Below are 26148 nucleotides of genomic sequence, written 5' to 3' on the forward strand. Positions count from 1 at the left end.
TCCTTTTCCCAGTGTTAGTTTGGTCTTGTACTTTAAAGTATGAATAATTGCATATTTCAGTTTTATACTTAATTCTCTGACATTTTAGAGAGAGGGTGACTCTGAGTGATTGATTGTTCGGATGATGCTTCATTTTATTTGATGAACAAATTTTAGTTCTGTCTAATCGGGTTACATTGGAATTCTAACCAAAATATCGTTGTAGTTATTGCATGAACCAATAATTGGTTAGTTTTACTCACAACCAGCGACCATCTCAGAGTTAGCCTTTTAGTTTCTTTTAATTCCTTACTTTTTGTTGATATTGATCAGATGAAAAGCAAAATTCTAAATACTATTTCTTTTTTTGCTTCGCTTTCCAAAAGACAATGCTCCCGCTCGAAACGGATCGACGTTATCTCGCGGATAACGTTCCCACTGGTGTTTGCCCTGTTCAACCTGGTCTACTGGAGCACCTATCTCTTCCGGGAAGAGGAGGAAGATTAGACTCCGAATCGGCAACCATCGGCTTGGCTGCGAACGAGCACGAAACCGAGGACAGCGAGAAGGCGACGGACGCAGCATCGTTTAGTGTGGTTTAATTGAACAAATGATTATGATTACCGTAACAACTAGTGAGGATTATCGTTATGTGGGGATGGGAATGTATAGGTTTAAACAATTAAACATGAAAAAACCCGTAGGGAGAAAAGCAAAATGAAAACATTCATAGTAGCGATTTATAAAGAAAACAGCAACAGATAGCGGAAAATCTTTTTAAAAACAAATAATCTTCACCGTCAACAGGAGTTCAACTGTTACAGAATCCACACAAGAAAAGTACTGCTCAACTGTTCAGCTTTCATATAAGTAAACAAAACAAAGTAGTCACCCCCAAGTCAAGCATATTTTAAGCAAGAGAATTCAAACTGTAAACTTCCAAAAATCAAACCCACAGCAAGCTACGCATAGTAAACCCCCTTTTACACCACGTGAAGCAAACAGAAAAAAAAAATCATATGCACGAAAACGTTAAAACACCTTAACTATTACTATCTTGTGCATGCCAAAAAGACGCTCACCAAGTGAGCGCAATACTGCATCCAGTTATTAACTAAGAAGAACATGGGCGTGGTAGCTAGACGTCAGATGTCACATCTCGTAATAAGCAGTAACTAAGAACACAAATAAAACGTCACACGAGAGCCTAATAGCCGTAATAATTTCAAATAAGAAAGTGAAACAATTATTATTATTATGATTATTACTATAGGGGATTATAGGTAGAAGCTGAGGGTGTTCTGAACCAAAAACTCGTCATCAAACTTATCGATGTCTAAGCGTATGAGCATTACTGTGTAACACAATCAACAAATGGCACCCACACATACATACAGACAGGACAGTCAAACAAACAAACAAACAAACAAACACCACATTTGCGAGCTGTGTAACTCTGCTCGACAATGACGGTTATTGCACTCACAAAAAATACAATCCTAAAATAGGCTCATAACGGCGAACACTTCCGAAGGCATTTACATCTATTCAAATGTTACAAATGAACTCCAGTGTCGGTATATTGTTAAAATGTAACATTAATACATACAGGGTTACCACACTGAACTATATATACTAGCAGAAAAAAAAAAATAAACACAGAACATTGGACGGAATGACTATAGTTTAAGCACTGGCCGCACTGTCTGACAGTCGAGCAGAGGACGGCAAAGTGAAACGCAAAACCCCTCTTCCAGTTTTTACGTGGTAGTAGTGTATCGTGTTACTAATTAATACGCGCATCAGTAAACTTTAAAAAAAAATGAAGAAAAATAAGGAGAATCTTTTCTACGCATTTTGTCTAACTATTCGGTAGAGGGTTATTGCATACGCGAAACTTACACACGAACTTGCGTTGGGCAGCGGGTGCGGGAGTTGAGTTTTTAATTTACTTTTCTGTTGATGTTTTATAGTTTTCAAAAAATAATAACTTCAGCTTTAAACTTTCAGCTTTTAAAGCGATCGGTAAGATTCCAAAACGTTGGTGACGATTGACTTGGCCACATTCAATAATTTTGTCAACTTGGCGTGCGAGCAGTTCAGGATTTTCAGCAAGATTGTGATTTGCTTCACTTGCTTTGACGCCATTTTCGCAACTAAAGAGCAAATGTCAAAATCAAACATAGGGCATGATACTAAACACATACATCTTTAAAATGAGTTGTGTTCAGGTTTTTTTTTATGCACGATAAAAATAATCCGGCAAATTGAAGCTGACAATTTTTTTACCGTAACATCCTTTAATCTGATTATTGTTATATACAGCCAATACATTTTTTTACCATGGGCCCGCTGCACACCCATAGAGTGTGTGTAGCATTGATGATTGTTTGTTCGATTTGAGTGCTCCAGTATAGTTTCTGGTTAGGTATGATTCCCATATATTTGGCTTCAATGGATAGCCTTATTTGGTGCCTTCTTTCCGCAGTTTAGGAATAATGTATTCCCTTTTCCGAGCGAAAGGGGTAATAGTTGTTTTGGAGAGATTTACACTCAAGCCCTCTCGCCTGCATCATTTAGTTGTACGATTCAGTGCAGTTTGCATTCTGTTGAAAAAACCACCATCGTGCTTTTCCTTAAACAAAATCTGCAAAACCAAAAACGTCGAACCCTTTCTCTGTTAAGCTTTCAAGAAGGTCTTTGACGACTAAAAACCACAATAAGAAGATAAAATTGTTTCTTCGCGACTAATCATGGCATGGCATGAATCCATTTTGTTGTGTGCCTGTCTATGCCGTGCCTTTCCATGGTTGTTTGTGTTGAGTTTGAGATGCATTATTAAGTGCTCCCTCAATATCAGGAGAAGCTCCCAGAGAAATTTTCTTGGGCTGAATGGATCTTTCGATTTTTCCCACCAGCGCTGGCATTGGGAGACATATCTTAAATTTGAAGACATTTAACCAACTTTGTAGACATTTTGGTTTGCGCAGACAAAACGAAGATATTTGAAAAAAAAATGTGAAGACATCCGCTATTTGTTGAGATAGTGACTTTCCTTTTTTGCTGGCCTGAAGGCTTTCGGAAGTGTCTTCTCTCGTCTTAAGGCCTTTGGTATGAATATTGCTTGCTCAATTGGAACATTCCCGGAGACTTGTATGGTTGGAAAGAATCTATTGCCCTTCAATCTTGGTTTTACTGAATATGGCGCAGGCCCGATTTTCTAGTTTGATTCTGGGGCTCAACAGTACTCAAATATGATCTTAGAACATGTAGTGCAGTTCGAAAGAGAGTACACTATCCAAAATAACTCGCAGATCTTCAATCTGTGTCACGTTTTTGGAACACCATCCGCTAGTCGCTGAAGCTTAATGCAGCACGCAATAAAAAGCAAAGCCTTGGTGCTACATTCCGATTCGGAACTGGACCTTCTGTTTATTATACACAGACTGTTTAGTATTAGTGCGGGCTAGCGCTACAGTCCTATTGACACTTACAGTCTGTCCCGAACCGGGACTCGAGCCTACGACGACTCTCAATCTTTACAAACTCTCATCTTTACAGAGTGTACGATTTTTCAAATACGATTCAAACTATTGCACAAGATGAAACTACAGGTTTCTCAAGTTTAGCCAAAAATATGCTGTGGTCTACTCAATCGAATGCTGCTTTCAGATCAGTGTATACTGCGTCTTCTTTGAGATAGAGTCAAATATTATCGATCGTTTCGCGTAAAAATTATGTTGATCCGGCGAGGGCGTCATTAATGATAATTTCCATCACGTTAGAATATGCGCAGAGAGATGTGATGCCTCTATAGTTGTGCTCATCACGTCTATCGCCTTTATTGTGCACGGGAAACATACTGGAAATTCTTCATCTGGAGAGAAATACGCATTGCCGAAGAGATAAACGGATAATTTGGAGATGGACATATAGTCTCCAAACAGCAACGAAAGATCATTATGGTTCAAGCAAGAGCTGATGGAGCTGATATGGTTTCCAACAGCGGTGTCATCAGAACTGCGATCTGGAGGAAGATAGAGTACACCCAAAATAATGCTGCGAGTTGGCAGAGGGATTTAAATCCAAAGCTGTTCAGTGGTGTCACTTATTGTAACCGATCTTTTTCTATTTTTCACTTTCAATAAACGCAGAATCGTTTCAGTTACATCAGGTTTTTTCTCTGCAACGAGCTGTCATACGATGAGAAAATTTTTCACGCACATCCTTCACGGTTACCCAATACAATTTACTTCAAATGATCTTCACCATTCCTTTGGTGAAACGAAAATGAAAGTTGAACAGCTTGTTGTTTGTTTGCTTTGCAACAAACGATTATCGAACCAGTGCCGAAACCTGAATCCGTCGCCATATAACTCGTTCTTAGGCTGCAATCCTCCAGTCGCCTCTAATACCTATTATGCGAGCATTCTCGTCGACAGCACACATCCAACGAGTGCGGGGTTTATCCCAAAGTTAACAGCCTTTATCGGGATTCCTGCTAAATATAGTTTTTGATGATCGTTCCACCGGCATTCTAGCTACATGTCCAGCCCACTGTAGCCTGCCCTATTTTATCCGCTTGGCTATATTCGCCGATTTGTATGCCTGGTACACTGCATGGTTCATGCATCTGCGCTAGAGATGGTCGGGTTTGACTTTTTTCAACCCCGTACCCGACCCGTAGCCGAATTTTTTTTTTTTGGTTGAAACCCGAACCTGAAACTTTGTTTTCCATAAAATCCGAACCCGAGATTTTTTTTGGGGTCGATTTTTTAAACTAATTTGAGGCTTCCCTGAACAATGCTGAAATAAGTAATTTTCCCCAGCAAAATTCTTTGAAAACTACATCCAATCATTTTCAATATTCACTTCCAATGATCGTAGCACTCTTTCAGATACACTAGATTTTCGTCCTAGTAGCGTGCTATTATACTCCGATGAAATATTTCGCGCGCATCGTTCACGGTTACGCAATAAAATATGACGACGAAACCAACCAAATAATCTTCACTGTTCCTTGTTCAGGGTGGCCACTCTACCGGGAAAAGCGGGAAAAAGACGGGAAATTCAAATCACCGGGAAAAAAGTCGGGAAATCCGGGAAATTCATCGTTCAGCATGTCTTCAGCTTCATTTGTTCAATGTTTTCTAAGAAAGTATCAGCAGCAAGTTTTAGCAAGTAAAATCATTGGAAAATTATATCTTAAAAACTTCTGCTAACCGCGTTTATAGACGAGTTGTAGCAAATTAATTTCTAGACTTGTAACAAATATCCATTGGAACAAAAAATATCAATTTGAATGATGTAAAATTGATGTCATGTGAAAACTTGAAAGATGGAGCGAACATTTTTTTTTTAATTTTTTGGCAAATTAAAGACGATTTCGTTAGAATGAGTGTTTAAAAAGGAGCTCGTATTTATCGAATAACTGAAGACAGTAATGAGTTCGTTTAGAAATAAAGTAAAATTTGTTTTTACGCAGTTTTTCGTGTGGTTTTTCACGCGTCTCTTTTACGCGGATTTTGGAATTTTCGCAGTTCATCATGCGAAATTTCAGGAAAAGTCGCGATTTACTCAAATTATTTTGATTATTTTGTTTCTAATTGTTTATTTAGGGGGTCGGTTTTATTTATTTCACGGAAAAAAAATCCGAGATCTCAAAGTTTCATACGTTTCTACGACATTTGCCACAAAAAAAATCGACGATATCATGTACATTTTTCATTGTTCACTTTGAGGGTTTTGTTCCCGAAGTCCGTTGGAAATCGATTTTTGCATGAGGACTTTTTTTGAGAAAACACAACATTCCACTAACGCAAAACGATGTTTATTGGTTAAATTTTTCCAATGCATTCTATTGACACCCTAATATAGAAGCATTGAAATAGCAAAAGCAAGCAAGAAAGCGCGAGAAGCGAAGATTGTCAAAGATTTGAAGATGAAAATGGCGAAAATTGTGCATTTTGGTGTATTGTGTGGCCTCTTTGTATTGTCGACGAACAGATAAAAGCGATGACACAGAAATATTTTTCATTGTTTTATTACAGTATTTTTGCATGGACATGAATAAACATGTGTAAATTGATATTTTTCTCATATTTATTTTTAATAAAACACCGGGAAAATTTATAAAATATCACCGAGAAAACCGGGAAAAAAGCGGGAAATCAAAAATTGATTTTAAGTGGCCACCCTGCTTGTTCCTTTGAAGCGAAAAAGAAAAACAAACAGCAAGCGTTATCAAGACGAAACGTCAAAAATGATCCAAGCAAGAGTGAATTCAAAAGAACAGTGGTCAAAATGTAACCCCGATTTGCTCCAAGTTGTTTGCTTCAAACGTGATTGGCTGAATTTGACAACACAAATAGATGTAGCATTTAACACGAAACGTTTGTTTGCTCTGTTTTTGTTCTTCAGTGCCGGTTTTTTTTGCTTAGCATGAAGGAAAACTGTGTGATTGCAAGTCGGTAAAGGTTCTGGTTGCGGCTGTGCCATTTTATTTCCCTCATTTTCGAGAATTGCAGATTGAGGTTTCGCCAAAACCGGGAAAAGCGGTGGTTGTTTCTGGTAGCTGGTGGCACGTCGTTTTTAATATGGATTAGCAATAGGTCGCTTTACAATAGCTCGTTGATTTTTCGGAGCTTCTTCCTAAACAAGCCTCTCAGGAATGCAACCTCCGAGTGTTTGTCGCGGTTTTCTACTCGTAGGTGCAATAACTGTCCACTTCAATTGCACAGCGGGCTTTTGATCCACTAGAAACTACTTGCTCGGAAGGAATTTTACTTAGCGTGTTTTCGTTTCCTTTTAGATGGTCCTGGTGTGGATCTTCCGGAGCCAGCTTCTTTTGGCGTAATTTTTTGTCCATTGTTGTCGTCGATCACTATTTTGTTCCACTCAGCCAAAATAATCTCGCCGAAACACTTTTTCACTGACACTGACCGATGACTTGACAACCTTCGTTAATGAATAACGAAAGAACGAAGAAAGGGTATATAAGCATTGCATGGAAGTGAAATATTTCATCGGCATAGTAAAAAGAAATAAACTGATCTTGCTGTCTTATTTTTATCGCATGAAATATAACGAAGTGTTTTTTACAGTTCACTTCCATGCAAAAAGCGGAAAGGGAGAACTCTGAAAGGATTGTGAAAAAAATAACGTTTATGGTTGCTTTTTTCACTTTCACTCAAAAGTGTTAACAAATATCAACCCTGGCCCTGAAGCTTTGAGCGTCGTATGGTATTGAAATGTTAAGCCTGTATGACACTCTTTGACCGAGCGTCAAATATTTGTCGCTTTTTGACAGATGAAAATTTGGTCAAAGATAATTATTTGTCAGTCTCCAATTTTAACATGGGGCAAACACGGGCAAACAACAACCATGATGTCAAATAAATTTGACCATTATGTCAGAAGGTCATATATTTGACCATTAGACAAAGAGTGTACTACAGGCTTTAGTGATATTTACAGTTGATATAGTCGGGTTTCGGGTTTGAAATCCAAACCCGACCCGAACCCGAAAATTCTTCCGACCCGCACCCGACACTTCCAAAAAACTTCAAATCCGAACCCGTCCATCTCTAACCTGCCCCAAACACTGTTTTCCGGTTTGCCGCTAAGGATTGACCGCAAGATTTTACCCTCAAAACTCCAAGAGCTCGCCTGTCAATCTCTATCAGTGTCCATGCTTCATGGCCATAGAGGAAAATCAAGCAGCATGCTTTATCAAAATAAAACGCCGAAATTGTTCCAAAAATGGACATTTCGGAGCCGATTTCATTCGGGGTAGTATTTTTTAAATTTATCATAAGTCGCGTAATGCCACAGAGAACAGAGAATTTTCAGAAAATTTGAAACGGTGAAAACCAAACGAACACCTTTTCAATGAGATTGACGGATAACTTGACTTTTTTTTACGAATGATGAAAACACGAAGGAAGGAAGAATGAACATTGCATGATAGTGAAATATTTCGTTGTCATGGTAACACTGACATGGTAACACACGCAAATATATGCATTTTCTGTGATAGTCAGGCAGCACTTAAAGCCCTGAACTCTCCTTTCTGCCACTCTAAACTAGTGTGGGAATGCATCCTGTCGCTCCGAAAGTTAGCTATGAAAAACCAAGTGAACTTATACTGGGTTCCTGGTCATTGTGGAATCGAAGGAAACGAGAAGGCCGACTTACTAGCCAGACAAGAGTCATCTACTAACTTTGTTGGCCCAGAACCTTTCTGTGGAGTCTCCCCGAGCGCTCTAAAAGCTGAACTCGGTGAATGGGAAAAAGCGACCATCAAAGCAAACTGGGATGTCATAAGGCGGCATCCATAAATTACGTAACGCACATAGGGGGGAGGGGGGGTATCCTTATGCGTTACGATTTGTTACACAGGGGAGAGGGGGAGGTGAGTTCAGCGTTACGTAACGAAAAATCTCTGGAGGGACTCTTCAAAAACGAGCATTTTTATCAAGGAAATCCTTCTGCAGCGTTACGTAATTTTTATGGGGGAAAGGTGTTAGCGTTACGTTTCGTTACATATGGGGGGGTGGGGGTCCAAAAATTGGGTTTTTTGCGTTACGTAATTTATGGATGTCGCCTAAGCGGATTACGGCAATCGAAAAGATTCATAGAGCCAAACCGCGAGAAGAGCCTCGTGCTGCTCAGATTAAATAAGAAAGACTTGAGGACATTCACAGGTCTTATTACAGGACATTCACAGGTCTTATTACATCCGAATAAGTATCATCTCAAGAAGATAGGCAAACTTGATGATGATAAATGTCGCCTGTGTGGCATCGGAAGCGAAACTTCACAACATCTACTCTGCGAATGCCGAGTATTAATACAACGCAGATTGCGTATCTTCGGTAAGGAACACATAGAACCTACCGAAATTTGGAGGGAAAGTCCTGGTGAGGTAATAAACTTCATACGAAGTGCGTTGCCCAACTGGGATAAATGTGCAATGTAGCAAGGACATCAACTCGCCAAATAGTGATGTACCTGCTCGTACGCTCTTAGAGTAAGGTGGAGCATACCACAATAGATCAAACAATGGTCGCAGTGGTTCAGTCTTCTACAAGGAAATTAAAAACTCTGACGCTTATAGTGTTTTTTTTTACCTTTACGCAAAAGCTCTGGTAACCAGATGCCCTGAGATTGTGAATTTTTTTTTTTTTGTAGAATCCGAATTCGTATGAAAAAAAAGCATTAACTATCTATGTACATACCTGTGTGGATCCAGGTCGATACTTTAATTCCTTCCACTGATTGTTGTGGAAGATGCAGCAGAGGACTGCCTCTTAAAGCAATAGGTGTCAAACTAATGTTCAGAAAATCCTTTTCTCAATTCATTGGCATGTATCGATGTCCGCTTAGTATTGACCCGTCAAAAGATTGGAATACGGGACCTAAAGAGCTATTGGTAAATCCGGATCTTCGGGACCATGCTCAAGATCGGGTATCTGCTCTGAAATGGCAATTTCGGACAACTTATCAAATGGACTCAAATTGAATGAAAATCAATTCCTGGAGTGGTTTCATGAATTTTGACAGGCCAAGATCCAAAACCGGTCAAGAAATAAAAAAGCAAGAAGCATTTAATTTTGTGGGTACCCGGGTACCCTGCCGGGTACTAATGGGGTAAAAGAATTCGAAGCTTTCCCCTTCGACCCCCCCTGCTGCTATAAACAGTCTAATGATGAAGAAAGGTTTATTTCCACTAATTAGGAGCATTTCATAAGTTTCAGCTGGCTGAGTTGATGTTATCCTTGTTTTTAAAGCAATGAAGTCTGAAAAGGTACCCGAGTACCCTGCCGAGTACATAACGGGTAAAAGACAGAACGAAGGTATGGCACGTCCGCAAGCTTGACGTAGAACTTAAGGTTGGTTGTTACATTACTTGTAATGAATATTTTTTTTAAAGTAAGTGCAAAAGGGGAGTTGCAGTTCTACCGAAATATGAATACAACACAACTGAACAGGAATGAAACAAACCCTATGCAGTGCAAACAAGTTTCAACAGTCAGAATACATGCGGGTAAAATAACATTTAACTTTTAATTCTAGCGCAAATGAGAAAATATTAAATCTTCAATACATTTGTTTAGTTGTCCTTAAAAGGACAGTTTAAAATTCAATTTAAAATCGTATATGATGCTGATAGCACCTCTGTGCTACCGTGACACCATAAATTGTGGTGAATTTGCGTATGACGAAGGCATGGAATCATCTGTGCCGCTACCGCACGAAGGCAGCTTTTTACTAAAGAATGTACCACTGCACCTGGAGCTGCCACTACAACTGCCGCTACCGCACAAAGACAACTTTTCAATGGAGAAAAAAAATTTCCATATGCCTACTGCTTTGGTCAGGAAGACTCCTCATTCATTCAAAACAGAAAGAGATAGTATGCTGTCATCCCCCTAGTTAAAATCATCCTGGCAGCCATCTACTAGTAAAATGATTGGTGTGAGCAGAGATAGGCTTTTATATAGGACATAGAGTGCATACCTCGTTTACTAGGCATATAATTCTGTCGACAGCGCTAGGGCAACCAAGCATTACGCGACCAATCAAAGGTAGAAATCTGCGTTTTCACAAGGTTTGACAATGGTCAACAGTACAATAGTAATTGATTATAATTTCCTTCATTTTGGTGAACTAAGGAAAATCTATCGAAATCGAACCGACTTCTTAGTATTTGAACGGTTACCGAAATCCGCTGCTCACGCATAAATAACACACATCCAAGAACGTTAGGTCTCACCCCAGTTGGAAGCCCTTATCAGGGTCTTCACTGGGTATAATGTAATCGTCAACTTTCTAGGTGCTGTGTAAACGATTATAAACTGATCACACCATCACAGACGATCGAAGCAACACAGGTCCGCGATCTGGACGAAAAGCTGTCAAAGGTTTTATAAAGACCGCCAAAATATATGAAAACCAAACCAAAAAAAAAACAAACAAAAATAAAGTAAACAATGTAGGAACAAATTCGTTAGGCGCAGCTCTGTAATACACTTACACTCACACACACTAACCCTAAACTGGAAATGGAAAAGAAAACCCAGTCTATTATACTATACACATTAAACCAAGAAAAACAAACAATCAGTGGTAACGTAAATCGATGAGTTGTTTACTGTACATTTTATTATACCGACTAAATCGCTCTATATAGCGCATACACTAACACATAGGAAAAAATCTTTATTACACGTTACGAAACTAGCAGAGAAATGGATAAAATAAAATACGGAGAAGAGGAAGAAAAAAAAGTGGAATACATTTGTCGTTGTACATTTTCTATACTAGCTAAGATTTTTGTTCCTTTCCTAACACTAAAAGCAAACTGTGTATAAGTTACATAAATTAGTTAAGCATTATTGTTTAAACAAAATGGGAGGAAAAAAAGAATTATATACAAAATACTCGTTTAAATTATCGTGTCTACTTCCACGTCCGTTTTGTGCGCTATCACATTTCTATCCTAGTATTTCTTTATGGCGACTTTATGAGTTAGTACAACTACTGTAACGTTACTCTACTTCTGTGTGTTGTCTCGAATCCACTGCATATACTCGCTGACCCGAGTGTAAACCCCAGGATAACCCGGTTCGCCGCACTTGTTCCCGAACGAAACCACTCCAACCTGGGTCCAGCGGGCTTCGACCAGCATCATCAGTGGTCCGCCGGAGTCACCCTGGCACGCATCGACACCCCCTTCGGAGAAGCCGGCACACAGGAAGTTGTCCGTGATGGGTTGGAAGTACGCGTGGTTGCAGTCCTCGTTGCGCCACACCGGAAGCGTCGCCTGTTGTTGCTTAGTGGACTCCTTACCCCCGTAATACGTGGTGCCCCAACCGACGACCGTTGCACGTCGACCTATGAAAAAAATAAACTTTGAAAAAAGACCCTACTAGCACTGGGTAATCCACAACTCACCAGCCATCCGCTCCTTCGTCGGAAGGTTAGCCTTCGGCGTGCATACCGGTATCACGTACTTGGACTTCCGAACCGGCCGGTCCAGCACCAGAATCGCAATATCGTTGTAAAATCCGACGCGGGAAAACTTCGGATGGGCTCGCACTTCGGTCACCCGGAACGTGACCGGAGCCGACGGTTCCGCGTCCGTCGAGAGGTCAATGTCGCCGAGCCGCACGGTGAACTGCCGAGCGGCGAACGGGCGCTGCCGTGAATCCCGAGTGCAATGGGCCGCCGTTAGAATGTACTTGGTTCCAATCAGAGAGCCCCCGCACCAAAACTCGGTCCGCTTGGGACCGTGCAGAAAAATGGCCGCCATCCAGGGCCACTGACCAATAGGTGCTTCGAAGCCGCCCACAATTCTCCCCGAGGAGTACTCCTGCTGGCCACAGTCCTCCGGATCTACGAAGTTATCAACAATGGACGGCAGCGTGGCTGCCAGCGGCTGCTCCGTAGTGGTCGAAGAGATTATTACCGCCGCTGAGGGACGTTTCGTTGTTGTTGGTCTAGCCGTGACGGGGCTCAACACTAGACTTTGAGGAGTTGTACGAATCGTTGGACGTGTGGCAGGCCGCTGAGTGGTGAGAGTAGTGCTGGCGGGAAGCGGACAACACACTCCCGGAACAAACAAGCTTTTGAAGCACAGTGACTCCCGCAGGTGGGTCAAATCCAGCAGCAAACCTGGACACGTACTCAAGTCTTCACACCGGCCTGGTCGACCGTCCGGGGTTGTACAACGATTCTCCGAGTCTTTACCAGATTCGATTATTTTACCTGTGTGACAAAAAAATAAAATAAATAGCGATTGTTCTAGTGGCTACAGAATTTTGGTCCGATACTTACTGACTACAGGTGGTTTTTTGGTGGTCTCGACATGAGAGGGATCCTTCCGTTTGACCTTGTTCTTCTTCTTTTTCTTCTTTTTCTGCATTTCACTGGTCGCTGTGACTGCGGTCACATCTTCCTTCTTCTGAACAAGCAACGGCTCTTCAGTGACTGCCACTTGAGTGGTTATTGTTTCGGTTGTTAGAGTTGTTACTGGACTTACCGTAGTTTCGACTTCCGCCACTCCCACCCGCTTAATCAGGGGTTCGATTGTTTTGGTAACATTCGGCCCGAGAACCGTTTTCGTTAGGGTAAGAATTGCGTTAGGAATTGTTTCTTTCGGCGTGTCTTTGCTGACGGTGTTCGCCACTGCCGTCGGCTCCTGACCTTTGGTGATGTTCACGATGTACCTCCCAACGGTGTTCAGAGCCCCCAAAGTGTTGGAAATCTTATTGAACACATCCGGTGACCACAACCTATTGCCTCCGTCGGTGCTGGTTTCCTCTTCAGCTTCGGTTTCTTCCTCTTCCGCGTCGTCATCTTCCCCCTCCTCGTCATCATCGTCGTCCTCGCTATCATCGTCATCGTCATCACCTAGAAAGTCCAGGAAATCGTCGTCGTCATCGTCATCATCCTCATCCGTGTTCGGTGGTTTCGCGGGTTTCTTTTTCGTCAGCGGTGTTACGCTAGGCGTACCCTGCAATCGAGAACCTTAATTGAGAGATCAAGAAATGTCGTTTGAGCTTTTGCTAGCGGTTCGCAGTTTCCCGCACGGAAAAGATTCACTTAAAAGAAAATTTTCACAATTTATATTTTCAGTTCTAAACTCAAATCAAAACGGCTGAAAGGCATCAACAGCTTCACGAGCTTTGACACAAAGTATTATAATTGAATTCAATGAGAATGAGATTTTTTTCATAATAATTGAACTAGAAAGTGAAGTGTTTGGCAGAAAAGGCATGGTTTTGTAACCTCCTCCAGACAATACTACTTCACAGAATCTTCAAAAGCAACAACGACTAAAAAATTGTCAAAGATAAATTTTCAAGACGAACTGCCGATTGGATAGTAATTCTTTTCCGTGCGGCCTGACTTGCGTTGGCAGCCATAATTGTTACCTTTTGTGCCCACCTTGGACAAGCCGATCCCGGAGTCGATCAACGCCGGCGTCCGTTTTCCTCCGCCACTACTTCCGCTACTGTCGACTTCACTACCACCACCTCCTCCTCCTCCTCCATCTCCTCCTCCACCGTCTCCTCCGCCACCGTCTTCCGCTTGGCAAACGGCAATAACGAGCGTCGTTACGATCAACACTGCAAATGAGATTGGAAAGAAAAATCGAAACACGAATCAGTACGATTAAGTAATCCGTTTAACACCTAAAACCCGCGTCAAGCACTAAATTTAGGCCACTACCGAACTAAGTAACGCGTGGCAACGGGTGTTTAGACGCCACCTTCGCACTAGTGGAGGGAGGGGGAGTTGTTTGTTATTGAAAAAGACAGCGATTATCTAATCGATCGAGCGTGGCGTTTACGCGAGGTTTTATGTTTTGCTTCACACATCAACGCTTGATGCCACCGTCCGCTCCGCTATCGCTGCCTCATTCTTTGCGCATGCTCAACCGGCTGGCCGCGAGGCGCTTGTACTTAAGCGAGAGTGCGTGAAGCGCGAGCCATTTATTCATACGTACGATCCATTCACATTGCCAACCGGGTGCAGAAAAAGGAACTATGCGGAAATGTTTCGCATCTGGCACAACCTAGTAGGCTAGGCGTGGCTGCCACTGTCAGGCTTGTCTAGCAACGGAACTGGTTGTAACTGAAGTTCAAAGAAAAATGCGTACCGTGGGGTGGAAAAGCTTTCATCTTCTGCCATTTCCATCTTCGTCTATTGCGAAAGCACGTGATCGAACGGTAAAGCACAAACAAAACAAACAAACGAAGTTAGCGGCAGGGAAAAAAACAGCTCCTAAATTGAACCACCGGAGCAAAAAAATGCTGTTTACAAATTGCCTGTAAATGGCGTGAAATTGTTGCACTATCACAGCAAATAGAGACCCTTGGCATTGACGATGGGCCCTGCAGCTGGAGTGATACAATGGCAAAGTGATCAATTCGCGGATCAAAGCCCTCGCGATAACCAACTGGAAGACAAATTTAAAAAAAAATAACAACAGACAGGCAGGCACAAAGTGATTCGTGTGCCGTACTGTTGTTGGAAAGGAAGCCTAATAACGAGAAATATGACAAGGAGAAAGTGACTTATGAGCTCTGACAATTTGTCAGATTTGCGCAATGGTTATGCAATTTTCAAACTGTGTGTATCCGCCTCTGAATCACGGCACACGTAGGTTTAATGAGTGCTGTAAGCCTATAGATTAAGCGCAGCTATCTACTGGTAGATTGTGTCGCGCGATGACAGTAGGCCACGGCTCGAACTTGATCGCAGTACTCGGTACGATAGTCGAATGTTAATTGCAGAGGTGATCTGAAGGAAAATATGTTTTATGATGGTAGGCGCACTTGTCCGGCAAGACGTGCTTTCGCTAAAAACCTGAAGAGAAACAGTTTCAAAGTTTAAAAGAAAAATCAAATGGTTTCACGAGTGTCTCTGAATCTACAGTTCGAAAGACGTTTCAAATGCATACTATTCCTCGAGTTCCTTGAAAATACTGTTTTGAAAATCTAAACGATTTGAGTGGTTCTAGCTGTCAAAAATCGAAATGTGTTATTTTGATCAGAGGATAATTTATAAACCACTTTATTGTTGAGAGGGTTAGAGGGAACGGGGGTTGTCAATTGATTAGGTGTATTAGCGGAAATAGAAAAACGCGCTTATAGTTTTTCGAAATTTTTGAAAAGAACCTATAATTGAAGTTAGCACACAGTGCACAATGGTCCAGAAACCAAATTGAGGGGGAAATTTGGGTCTAGAGCTCTATAGCAACATTTTAGAAAAAAACTTTCTTCTACAAAGTTGTTATATATGATAAAGCGCTTATTGAAAAATTATCAAAAATTAGGGTAACCAACATTTTCGATGCAAAAAAGTATCTAACTTTTTTATTTTTGAAATTTGTTCTACAATGTAATAGCTCCATTAATTGTAAGTAACTTTGTAAAAAAGTTTTTCCTTATCTTTAAAAACAACCGATTTATATTGAAAAAACACACGCTCTAACTTTTTGCCTTTCTCCTAGAAAGGTATAGCAATCACTGGAGAAACCAAAGGTATAAAAGTGGTCCCAATGGCCGAATGTCATATACCACTTGACCCCTTTCGACTAACTGAGCATTTTCTGTATGTATGTATGTATGTGTGTATGTGTGTGTGTGTGTGTGTGTATGTATGTGCAACTTTTTTTTCTCACTCACTTTTCTCAGAGATGGCTGGACCGATTTTCATAAAATTAATTGCAAATGAAAGGTCTAGTTGCGCCATAGGTTTCTATTGAATTTCATTGTAATCGGATTTTTAGTTTAGAGGTTATGTATCAAAATGTAAAAACCACGAAACATCAATATCTCAGAAACCACACAACCGATTTTAAGAAAATTGGTTTCAAATGATCGGGCTGTCTCCAGAACCCTTAACTTTTGAATTTCGTAATGATTGAACATATGATTCGAAAGTTATGTAAAGAAAAGTTATCCTGAGGTTGTTTAAACTCACTCATTTTTCTCAGAGATGGCTGAACCGATTTTCACAAAATTAGTGTCAAATGAAAGGTCTAGTTGCCCCATTGGTTGCTATTGAATTTCATTGCAATCGGATTGTAACTTTGTCCGTTGTTCATGAAAATGTGAAATCACATAATGAAAGTAAACATATTGACTTCCTCCTAACGATCACTGGCTAATTAAAAGGTAGAAAAGTGATCCAAATGGCCGAATGTCATATACTACTCGACTCAGTTAGACGAATCGAGCATTTTCTGCATATAAGCATGTATAGGTCTATATGTTTGTGTGTGGGTGTGTACGTGTGTATGTGCACCTTTTTTCGCACTCACTATTCTCAGAGATGGTCTGACCGAACAGATTTCAATGAAATTAATTGCAAATGAAAGGTCTAGTTACCCTATAAGACCCTATTGAATTTTATTGTAATCTGATTTCTAGTTTAGAGGTTATGTATCAAAGTGTAAAAATCACGAAACATCAATATCTCAGAAACCACACATCTGATTTGATTTAAATTAGTTTCAAATGAACGGACTACCTTAAAACCCTTAACTTTTGAATTTTATGAAGATTAAACATGTGGTTCAGAAGTTATGGAAAGAAACGTGTTCTGGAGACTATTTAATCTCACTCATGTTTCTCAGAGATGGCTGGCCCGATTTTTATAAAATTAGTGTCATATGAAAGGTCTTGTTGCCCCAGAAGACCGTAATGATTTTTTTTTACAAACGGATTATCACTTTGCCTGTTATGTTTAAAAATGTGAAATCCAGCTATGAAAAGAAACATATTCCAAGACAACTTACTTGGACTCACTCATATTTCTCAGAGATGGTTGACCCGACTTCCACAGAATTAGTATCAAATAAAAGGTCTACCTACCTCACAACACCCTATTGAATTTTGCAGTAATCGGACTGTAACTTCGTCTGTAATGTATCGAAATGTGAAAATCACGAAACTTCATTATCTTAGAAACTACACAACCGATTTGAACACTATTGATATCAGTTGAACGGGCTAGTTAAGGGTTATCTGATGAATTATGATTGAACACGTGGTTTCAAAGTTTGGCTGCCCCATACGTTACCTTTTCATTTGATTGTAATCAAACTTAAGCAAGCGTTATGTTTTAATTTGTAAAACAACGAAAGTCTATTATCTCAAGTATTACACGACTTATTTGAACATAACTAGTGTCATACAAATGAGTCATCTCTCAAACTTACAAATAACAAACTTCATAACAATTTGATATGCTGTTTAAAAGTTTTAGAAAGAAAAGAAATTCAAAGACTATTCAACACTCCACCTGCTTCGATCAATATATATGGCCTCAATATGATTTAAATGTGGTATCGTACTATCTGAACGTTCCCGGCATCGCTCGTGGTTAAATTGTTCGAAATTAAGAGTCATTGCTTTTATTTCGCTATTTCTTAAGTACTAACATTACGTCAAATTTCATATCTTATACTTTAATTACAACATCAATATTTTAGAACCCAAAGAGTGGATAAACATTTATTGGATTTAAGCATTCATGTGAATCTATTTTTACAAATAATAAGTCTGACCGCTAGGTGGATTAATTTAGGTTTTTATTGCATGGTAATACATGTTTGAAATTATGGCACATTCCAGAAATATATAATTGTCGTTACAAACTAAGAGGCGCAGCAACGCGGGCTGGGTATCATCTATTCTATAGATATAGAAAAAGAAGAAGAAGATTTATCGCAAGAATTTCGCAAATCAACGTTATGCGATGAAACATTTACATTCGTCATGGTAATGATCTTTCGTAGTAGTTTGTGCGAGGTAACCAGTGCAGTTATTAGCTAACGGGTGACAACTGCAATTTTGTTGCTCTCCAGTTGTTTTTGCACACCAAGGAACATGAAATCATACAGAAATCTTCGACAGGACTGTTCTGAAGCAGATTCGTTGGATTGGGTAAAGAGTGTCCGGGACCAAATTGCATCACAAAAAAATTGGTATTGCCTTTCTCCTAGAAAGGTATAGCAATCACTGGAAAAACCGAAGGTATAAAAGTTGTCCCAATGGCCGAATGTCATATACCACTCGACTTCTTTCGACGAACTGAGCATTTTCTGTATGTATGTATGTATGTATGTATATGTGTGTGTGTGTGTATGTGCAACTTTTTTTTCTCACGCACTTTTCTCAGAGATGGCTGGACCGATTTTCATAAAATTAATTGCAAATGAAAGGTCTAGTTGCGCCATAGGTTGCTATTGAATTTCATTGTAATCGGATTTTTAGTTTAGAGGTTATGTATCAAAATGTCAAAATCACGAAACATCAATATCTCAGAAACCACACAACCGATTTCAATAAAACTGGTTCCAAATGATTCGGCTGTCCCCAGAACCCTTAACTTTTGAATTTCGTTATGATTGAACATATAGTTCAAAAGTTATGTAAAGAAAAGTTATCCTGAGGTTGTTTAAACTCACTCATTTTTCTCAGTGATGGCTGAACCGATTTTCACAAAATTAGTGTCAAATGAAAGGTCTAGTTGCCCCATAGGTTGCTATTGAATTTCATTGCAATCGGATTGTAACTGTGTCCGTTGTTCATAAAAATGTGAAATCACATAATGAAAGTGAACATATTGACTTTCTCCTAACGATCACTGGCTAATTAAGAGGTAGAAAAGTGATCCAAATGGCCGAATGTCATATACTACTCGACTCAGTTCAACGAATCGAGCATTTTCTGCATGTATGCATGTATAGGTGTATATGTTTGTATGTGGGTGTGTGCGTGTGTGCGTGTGTAAGTGCACCTTCATTTTCGCACTCACTTTTCTCAGAGATGGTCTGACTGATTCTTTCTATCTTGGTGGCAAATGAATGGTTTATTTGCCGCTTAGGTTGCTATTGAATTTCATTGTAATCAAACTTTTAGTTTTAGCGCTGCGTCAGAATGGGAAAAACGCTCTTATATCTCAGAAGCAATGAACATAAATGAATTCAAATTAATGGGCTTTAAAACCCCTCAAACAATGAAATTCATAATGTTTAAACATGTGGTTTGAAAGTTATAGAAAGAAACGAAACCCGCAGACTGTTTAAAACTATAGCTACGATCAAAATATGTGGCCTCAACATCATTTAAATTTGATATTGTACTGTTTCAATGTTTGCGGCCTTGCTCGGGATTGAAGTTGAAATTAAAAGTCATTTCTATCATTTCACTTTTTGCCTTTCTCCTAGAAAGTTATAGCAATCACTGCAAAAAATAAAGGTATAAAAGTGCTCAAAAGGGCCGAATGTCGTATACCACTCGACTCAGTTCGACGAGCTGAGCATTTTCTGCACGTGTGTGTGTGTAACGCTCTCCCAATCTTACTCGATTTTCTCAGAGATGTCTGAATCGATTTCAATGAAATCAATTGCAAATGAAAGGTCTAGTTGCCCTATAAGACCCTATTGAATTTCATTGTAATCTGATTTTTAGTTTAGAGGTTATGTATCAAAATGTAAAAATCACGAAACATCAATATCTCAGAAACTACTCAACCGAACCGAACAAAATTGGTTTCAAATGAACGGGCTACCTAAAAACCCTCAACTTTTGAATTTTATGAAGATTGAACATATGGTTCAGGGGTTACAGAAAGAAACGTGTTCTGAAGACTGTTTAATCTCACTCATGTTTCTCAGAGATGGCTGGACCGATTCTCATAAAATAAGTGTCATATGGAAAGTCTTGTTGCCCCATAAGATCCTAACGATTTTTTTTTTTGCAAACGGATTATTACTTTTCCTGTTATGTTTAAAAATGTGAAATCCAGCTATGAAAAGAAACATATTCCGATGACTACTTGGGCTCACTCACTTTTCACAGAGATGGTTGACCCGATTTCCACAGAATTAGTATCAAATGAGAGGTCTAGCTGCCTCATAACACCCTATTGAATTTTGCTGTAATCGGAATGTAACTTCGTCTGTAATGTACCAAAATGTGAAAATCACTAAACTTCATTATCTTAGAAACTACACAACCGATTTGAACAATATTGATATCGAATGAACGGGATAGTTAAGGGTTAACTGAAGAATTATGCTTGAACACGTGGTTTCAAAGTTTGGCTCTCCCATACGTTCCATTTTTATTTGATTGTAATCAAACTTAAGCAACCGTTATGTTTTAATTTGTAAAACAACGAAAGTCTATTATCTCAAGTATAACACGACTTATTCGAACATATCTAGTGTCATTCAAACGAGTCATCTCTCAATCTTACAAATAACACACTTCATAAAAATTTGATATACTGTTCAAAAGTTTTGTGAAGAAAAGAAATTCAAAGACTATTCAACACTATACCTGCTTTGCTCAATATATTAGGCCTCAACATGATTTAAATGTGGTATCGTACTATTTGAATGTTCCCGGTATCGCTCGTGATAAAATTGTTCGAAATTAACAGTCATTTTTTATATTTCGCTATTTCTGAAGCACTAACATTTCGTCAAATTTCATATTTTATACTTTAATTACCTCATCAATATTTCAGAACCCAAAAAGTGAATATACCTTTTTGGTTTTAAGAATTCATGTAAATCTATTTTTACAAATAATAAGTTTGAATGAGAAAGGCTGAGTCTGACCGCTAGGTGGATTAATTTAGGTTTTATTTCAAGATTCATCTCAAAACTGTCTTTGAACGACTTTTAGAGCTTTTTGAGAGAAACAATTTGCAATGCTGATATCGTTAATATCTCAATTTTACTCAAAGTTATTAATATTTTTCATAAAAAAATATGCGTTTTTCATTTGTAGAATGAATTGTATATTTTTGATCAAGCATTCCAATGAACGTATGGTTTTTGCTGGAGAACCACGGACAAATTAAGAAAAACGTGTATTTTCCAAAATTTTAATAATTTTTCGAGCTTAAATCAGAAATAATTCGAAAACCAATGCCTTTAGAATGTTTTCTACCAAGAGCTTTTTGATTTGAAATGACTCTCTGCATCTTTTAAAATCATCAGAATAAAACATCAGAATAAATTTTTTTTTGAATAATGTTTGAATTAGATTTTTTATAAAAAAAATCAATCTACATAAAAAAATTATTTTTCATTTCTCCATCCTGGACTTTTTTTAAAAGTTGCGTATTAACATCAAGTTTATTCAAAAAAAGAATAAAAAAAAATTCAACTTTTTTTTAAATTAAAAATTAAAGTTTATTTTTAATTTTTTTTTTGTCAAAAAAAAATTTTTGTACAGTGTATAATTTTTTTTTTATGATGCATTTTAAATTCCCTACAACTCATTCTCAGACAGTTTGTTTGACAGTTTGACAGTTTGCTAAGCCAAATACGTGTGCAAAGTTTCATTTAAATCAAAACTGGTTGATTAAATTTTCGCGTGTTCTCAGGTCATTTGAAATGATTTTGCTCAGCAGTGATAACTGCGTTTAGGCCATAAATACATTCATGAGAACATCTAACTTTCTGAAGTATCACATGCCAATAGCTCCAAAACAAATGATACTGAGAGAGATTTTCAAAAATAGTGTCAAAACTATAATTTTATTAATCTTTTATGAGTGTTTTTTATTCAATCATTTGACCAAGTTTTGCATGTAAAATCGAATGAAACAAACATTTCCCGTGAAGTTCAATATATTATTTTTCGCACACACAACAGATCTGGATTAAATATGCAGTTTGAAATTTTCATGTCTTGGCTTAGAAGAGCTTGGAATGTGTCATCATCGTAGCATCGAATCCCCCTTAGGTTAGGCAACATCTCAGCAGCGTTAGAAATCGTCACGCATGTCGCAACGCTGGCTGTCCAGTAAAGCCATGTGATTACAACAGGAGACTCAGGTTTGCTTTTCTAACAAGACATCACAGGTCAAAAGCTGTTATGTGCTTTCGAAAGTTTGTCGGTTATTTAAAAATTGAACTCGTATGTTAAATAGTGATTGTACGACATGTTTACGTTTTTGTTCTTTGTGGAAGATGTTCCAATTTCTATGACGTGTTCTCTATATATTTCTATTTACAATTCGTATGACAAATTGTGATCGATTGCCTTAGCACTAGTCAATTCTACAGCGTGTTCTCAATATTTTCTATTCCAATTCGGTCCCCCTTTTCGGTGCTACTAAACAAGCTTGAAAATAAAATGTATTGATTCGTTAGAAGGCTTATATTTTCAATACAACTCAACAGCCGCCAGATATACGAGTGAAATCCGGCACGAGATGACCGGTACTATTTTGTCTTTTCTTCGTATTGGCGATCAGCACCTAGCGTCCGTATGTACCGGTACAGTTTTGGAATGAAAATGATTGAGTGAAATCTTCGAATGGTACCTTTTGTATCAAGGTTTCGCCAGTTAGTTGGAACGAGGGTGGCGCGTAGAAGAATAGAGAATAGCAAGATAAGTAAAAAAAAAAACATCAGTAACAGAGAGCGACCTCGAGTAAAACGACAACAACAACAACCACAAATCGTTTACAAAACCAGATCGGTTGTATCCGTTAGTGCCGGCTGTGCTTGGGAAGAGAGGTAGTGATTGATTGCTCGGTATGATTTAGACCAATTTTTCAATAGTCTATCTCGAACAATAGGTTATTTTTTTACATTTAATGAGCAGTTGAAAAATACGGGTCTAATATTTGTGGTTGATTAAAAATCTGCAATTTCAAGCAAATGACAAATCCATGTAAAATTTGTTCTTTCCATAAGAAAAAACAGACGCCTCTATCAAATCGATCGCATTATATCATAAAAAGTAGAAAATAAACCAGAAGTGTAAAAATATTTTTGTCCGCTTATATGCTTATATGAAAATCATTAATAGTGCGTTGGCTGTCTAGCGAAGTCCAGTGAGTCCAACAGAAGGCTCTAGTTCACTTTTCTAACGGGACATAACAGGTCAAGAGCCAGTATGTTTCTTCGATTTTTTTGGTTACTCAGCAAGAATTGAACTGTTGCTTTGAATGTTAATTCTACGGCATATTTTCAATTTTTACGTAGTGGAAGATGTTCTGATTCCTATGACGTGTTCTCTATATATTTCCACTTACATTCCGTATAACATATTGCGGTCGATTACTTCTGTACACCATTCTACAGCGTGTTCTCAATATTTTCTATTTCTCATTCAATCCATATAGCTAAAAACCTTTTTCATATGCAAATTAAATGCATTTCCAGTAGTTGATTATTAATTAGTTCGAAAAATTTAGCTTAATCTGCGTGTGATGCGACATTCTTTTCAGTCGCATAAATAACGCCTGCCCAGCAGTATGTGTAATTCATAGGGGTGAGCAATAGAACAGGCGGTAGTGAAATGTGAAACGATTATAGATTCTAGAACAGTACCATCGTCCACAGTACCACAGTTCGCTTATTTTCCGCTCTCCCAGCTGCAAACACTGTTTGCCTTGATGAACTTATCATCAATACTTTGGCTTCTACCATGTGGTTTAATCAACTTTCTCTCGATAGATAATAAAAATGTTGTCAATGCTGGAGAGGGTTATGACATTAAGAAATAATCGGAAATTGATAAATTTTTGTTCTTTCCTCTAGCTGTTTTTAAACCGAATGTAAAAAGGGTGCCCGCTACCCCTTCGCCTGTTTAATGTAAAATCAAAGCAAAAAAGGAAATCACTTTGGAAGTCGGACACTCTATCAAGCTCCCAATGATCCTTGCCTATGCAGATGACATTCTTATATCAATCAAAGAAATAGTTATCGGTTTCCGTTATACGCTACTAAATCTTTTGGAAATAAATATTGAAATTCAGTCCGCAAATATATATTTCGACTGTGACGTACAGTCTTCCTCAGTGCTTATGTGGACTGGTAAAGAGCAAAGCGTAAATCCTGTTTTTTATTTGTAGTAGGTAAAAATGAAAATTTAGCACCCTTAATTGGAGTTAGGTAGGGAATTATGCGGTCGATTGTTTGCCGTACCATGTCTGGGGTTTTTGGGAAGCAGATTGAATAGCCATGAGGGGTGATTACCTGCGTCTTTATTGAGAAGCGTGCATGAGTGTTGTTTATAAATTTCTAAACTTTCAGCTACGTCTAGTTTCCATAAAAATAAATTATGGAAATTAGACGTAGCTGAAAGTTAAGAAATTTATAAACAACACTCATGCACGCTTCTCAATAAAGACGCAGGTAATCACCCCTCATGGCTATTCAATCTGCTTCCCAAAAACCCCAGACATGGTACGGCAAACAATCGACCGCATAATTCCCTACCTAACTCCAATTAAGGGTGCTAAATTTTCATTTTTACCTACTACAAATAAAAAAACAGGATTTACGCTTTGCTCTTTACCAGTCCACATAAGCACTGAGGAAGACTGTACGTCACAGTCGAAATATATATTTGCGGACTGAATTTCAATATTTATTTCCAAAAGATTTAGTAGAGTATAACGGAAACCGATAACTATTTCTTTGATTGATCTCAATCACTCTGCTAAGACGCTCGTTATAGATTTTCTAGATTTGACATTCTTATAGTTTTTCAGATGTCATTTGTTTGCGGAAGTGAGTTACTATTCACCCGAAAAAAATCAGAACTATTAGTAAGAGACCCAAAATCCACTCGAGTGGCCGTGGAACAACATTGCTAACATGGAATTGAAATCGGTTCCTATCATGCGGTATCTCGGTATATACCTGACCTCCTCGCTAAATCGATCGGATAATGTTATAAGAAGATGCTTTTAAGGACAAACCCCCCTGGCCACTTCCTCAGAGAATCTACTTCTCAGTCGTAGTCTAGAGGACTTTACACCACAGCACTCATTGCAAGGAACAGAAGAACACTTCACAGGTTTGAAAAAAATAGTACAAAAATGGCATAGGGCATGTGGATCTACTGAAGAACAATCTATCAAAAAGCTACTGAGGAACCGCACGATAGGAAAAAAAGTAAAAATTTATAGAATCCTGTATTTGAGGCATATTAGAAAACGCGATGGTAATCATCTTCTACAAGCTGCATACAAACTAAAACTACCGGGACCAAAACGTAACTGTAGACCATGCGACAAGTGGCTCAATACTCTAAAAAAAGAGCTAAACTCGTTGGGGAAGACAACAGACGACTTTCTTCCTTTATCGTTGGACAGACACGAGTTGAAACGAGAAACCAATGAATTATACTCTGCTAGAGAACTCTCAAATAGTGAGGTTTCGAGTGAAGGGAATAACGAGGATCAAGAGACTGAAGACGACGGATGGATGTAATTTAAATAAATATAAGACTTAATAGAGAAAATATTAATAATAGAACACCTGTTAGTAATAATCATTCTTTTTCCTTTTTAAAAAACTAGAGACATTATCTTGATTATTATTCACTGATCCATATTCCTTTCAGAGAGCAAGTAATGGCACTATAACCATGAGCTAAAAATGCTAGGTCTAGAGTTAGTACTCAAGTTCCAACCGTAGCAGTTGAAGCGAGTAAAGGTGCTATATCCTTGGTTTCGAAACCCGGACATAAGGAGGAATTACCTATGTACCATCCCAGGAGATTGATCGACAAAGGATTGTACTTTCTTAGCTGTATCGTTCCCAACGAATTATATTACTTCTTACATACGGATCGCTTGGTACGGATTGTTCCCGTTCTTAAGCAG

At 38.7% G+C, this 26148-nt stretch overlaps 2 protein-coding genes across 9 annotated transcripts in view; one reads left to right on the top strand and one right to left on the bottom strand.

Moving 5' to 3' along the window:
• The window catches only part of LOC129730022 (glutamate-gated chloride channel), a 132029-nt gene extending 120596 nt beyond the window's left edge, over positions 1-11433 (top strand). For all 7 annotated transcript variants that reach the window (XM_055688974.1, XM_055688972.1, XM_055688978.1 and 4 more), the window contains one exon: positions 366-11433. In XM_055688974.1, coding sequence (XP_055544949.1) covers positions 366-486 — 121 coding nt within the window. In that variant the 3' untranslated portion in view covers positions 487-11433. The remainder of the gene's footprint in view (positions 1-365) is intronic.
• The window catches only part of LOC129730018 (uncharacterized), a 51309-nt gene continuing 35257 nt past the window's right edge, over positions 10097-26148 (bottom strand). The window contains exons 2-5 of one of the 2 annotated variants that reach the window (XM_055688968.1): positions 13933-14114; positions 12820-13498; positions 11938-12750; positions 10097-11877 (exon numbers count right to left, since the gene is read on the bottom strand). In XM_055688968.1, the coding sequence (XP_055544943.1) occupies positions 11537-11877; positions 11938-12750; positions 12820-13498; positions 13933-14114 (2015 nt within the window). In that variant the 3' untranslated portion in view covers positions 10097-11536. Of the gene's footprint in view, positions 11878-11937; positions 12751-12819; positions 13513-13919; positions 14115-26148 lie in introns of both variants that reach the window. The other variant, XM_055688967.1, reaches the window with a different exon arrangement.

This window comes from Wyeomyia smithii, chromosome 3 (genome assembly GCF_029784165.1).
Source record: "Wyeomyia smithii strain HCP4-BCI-WySm-NY-G18 chromosome 3, ASM2978416v1, whole genome shotgun sequence".
Taxonomy (NCBI): Eukaryota; Metazoa; Arthropoda; class Insecta; order Diptera; family Culicidae; genus Wyeomyia; species Wyeomyia smithii.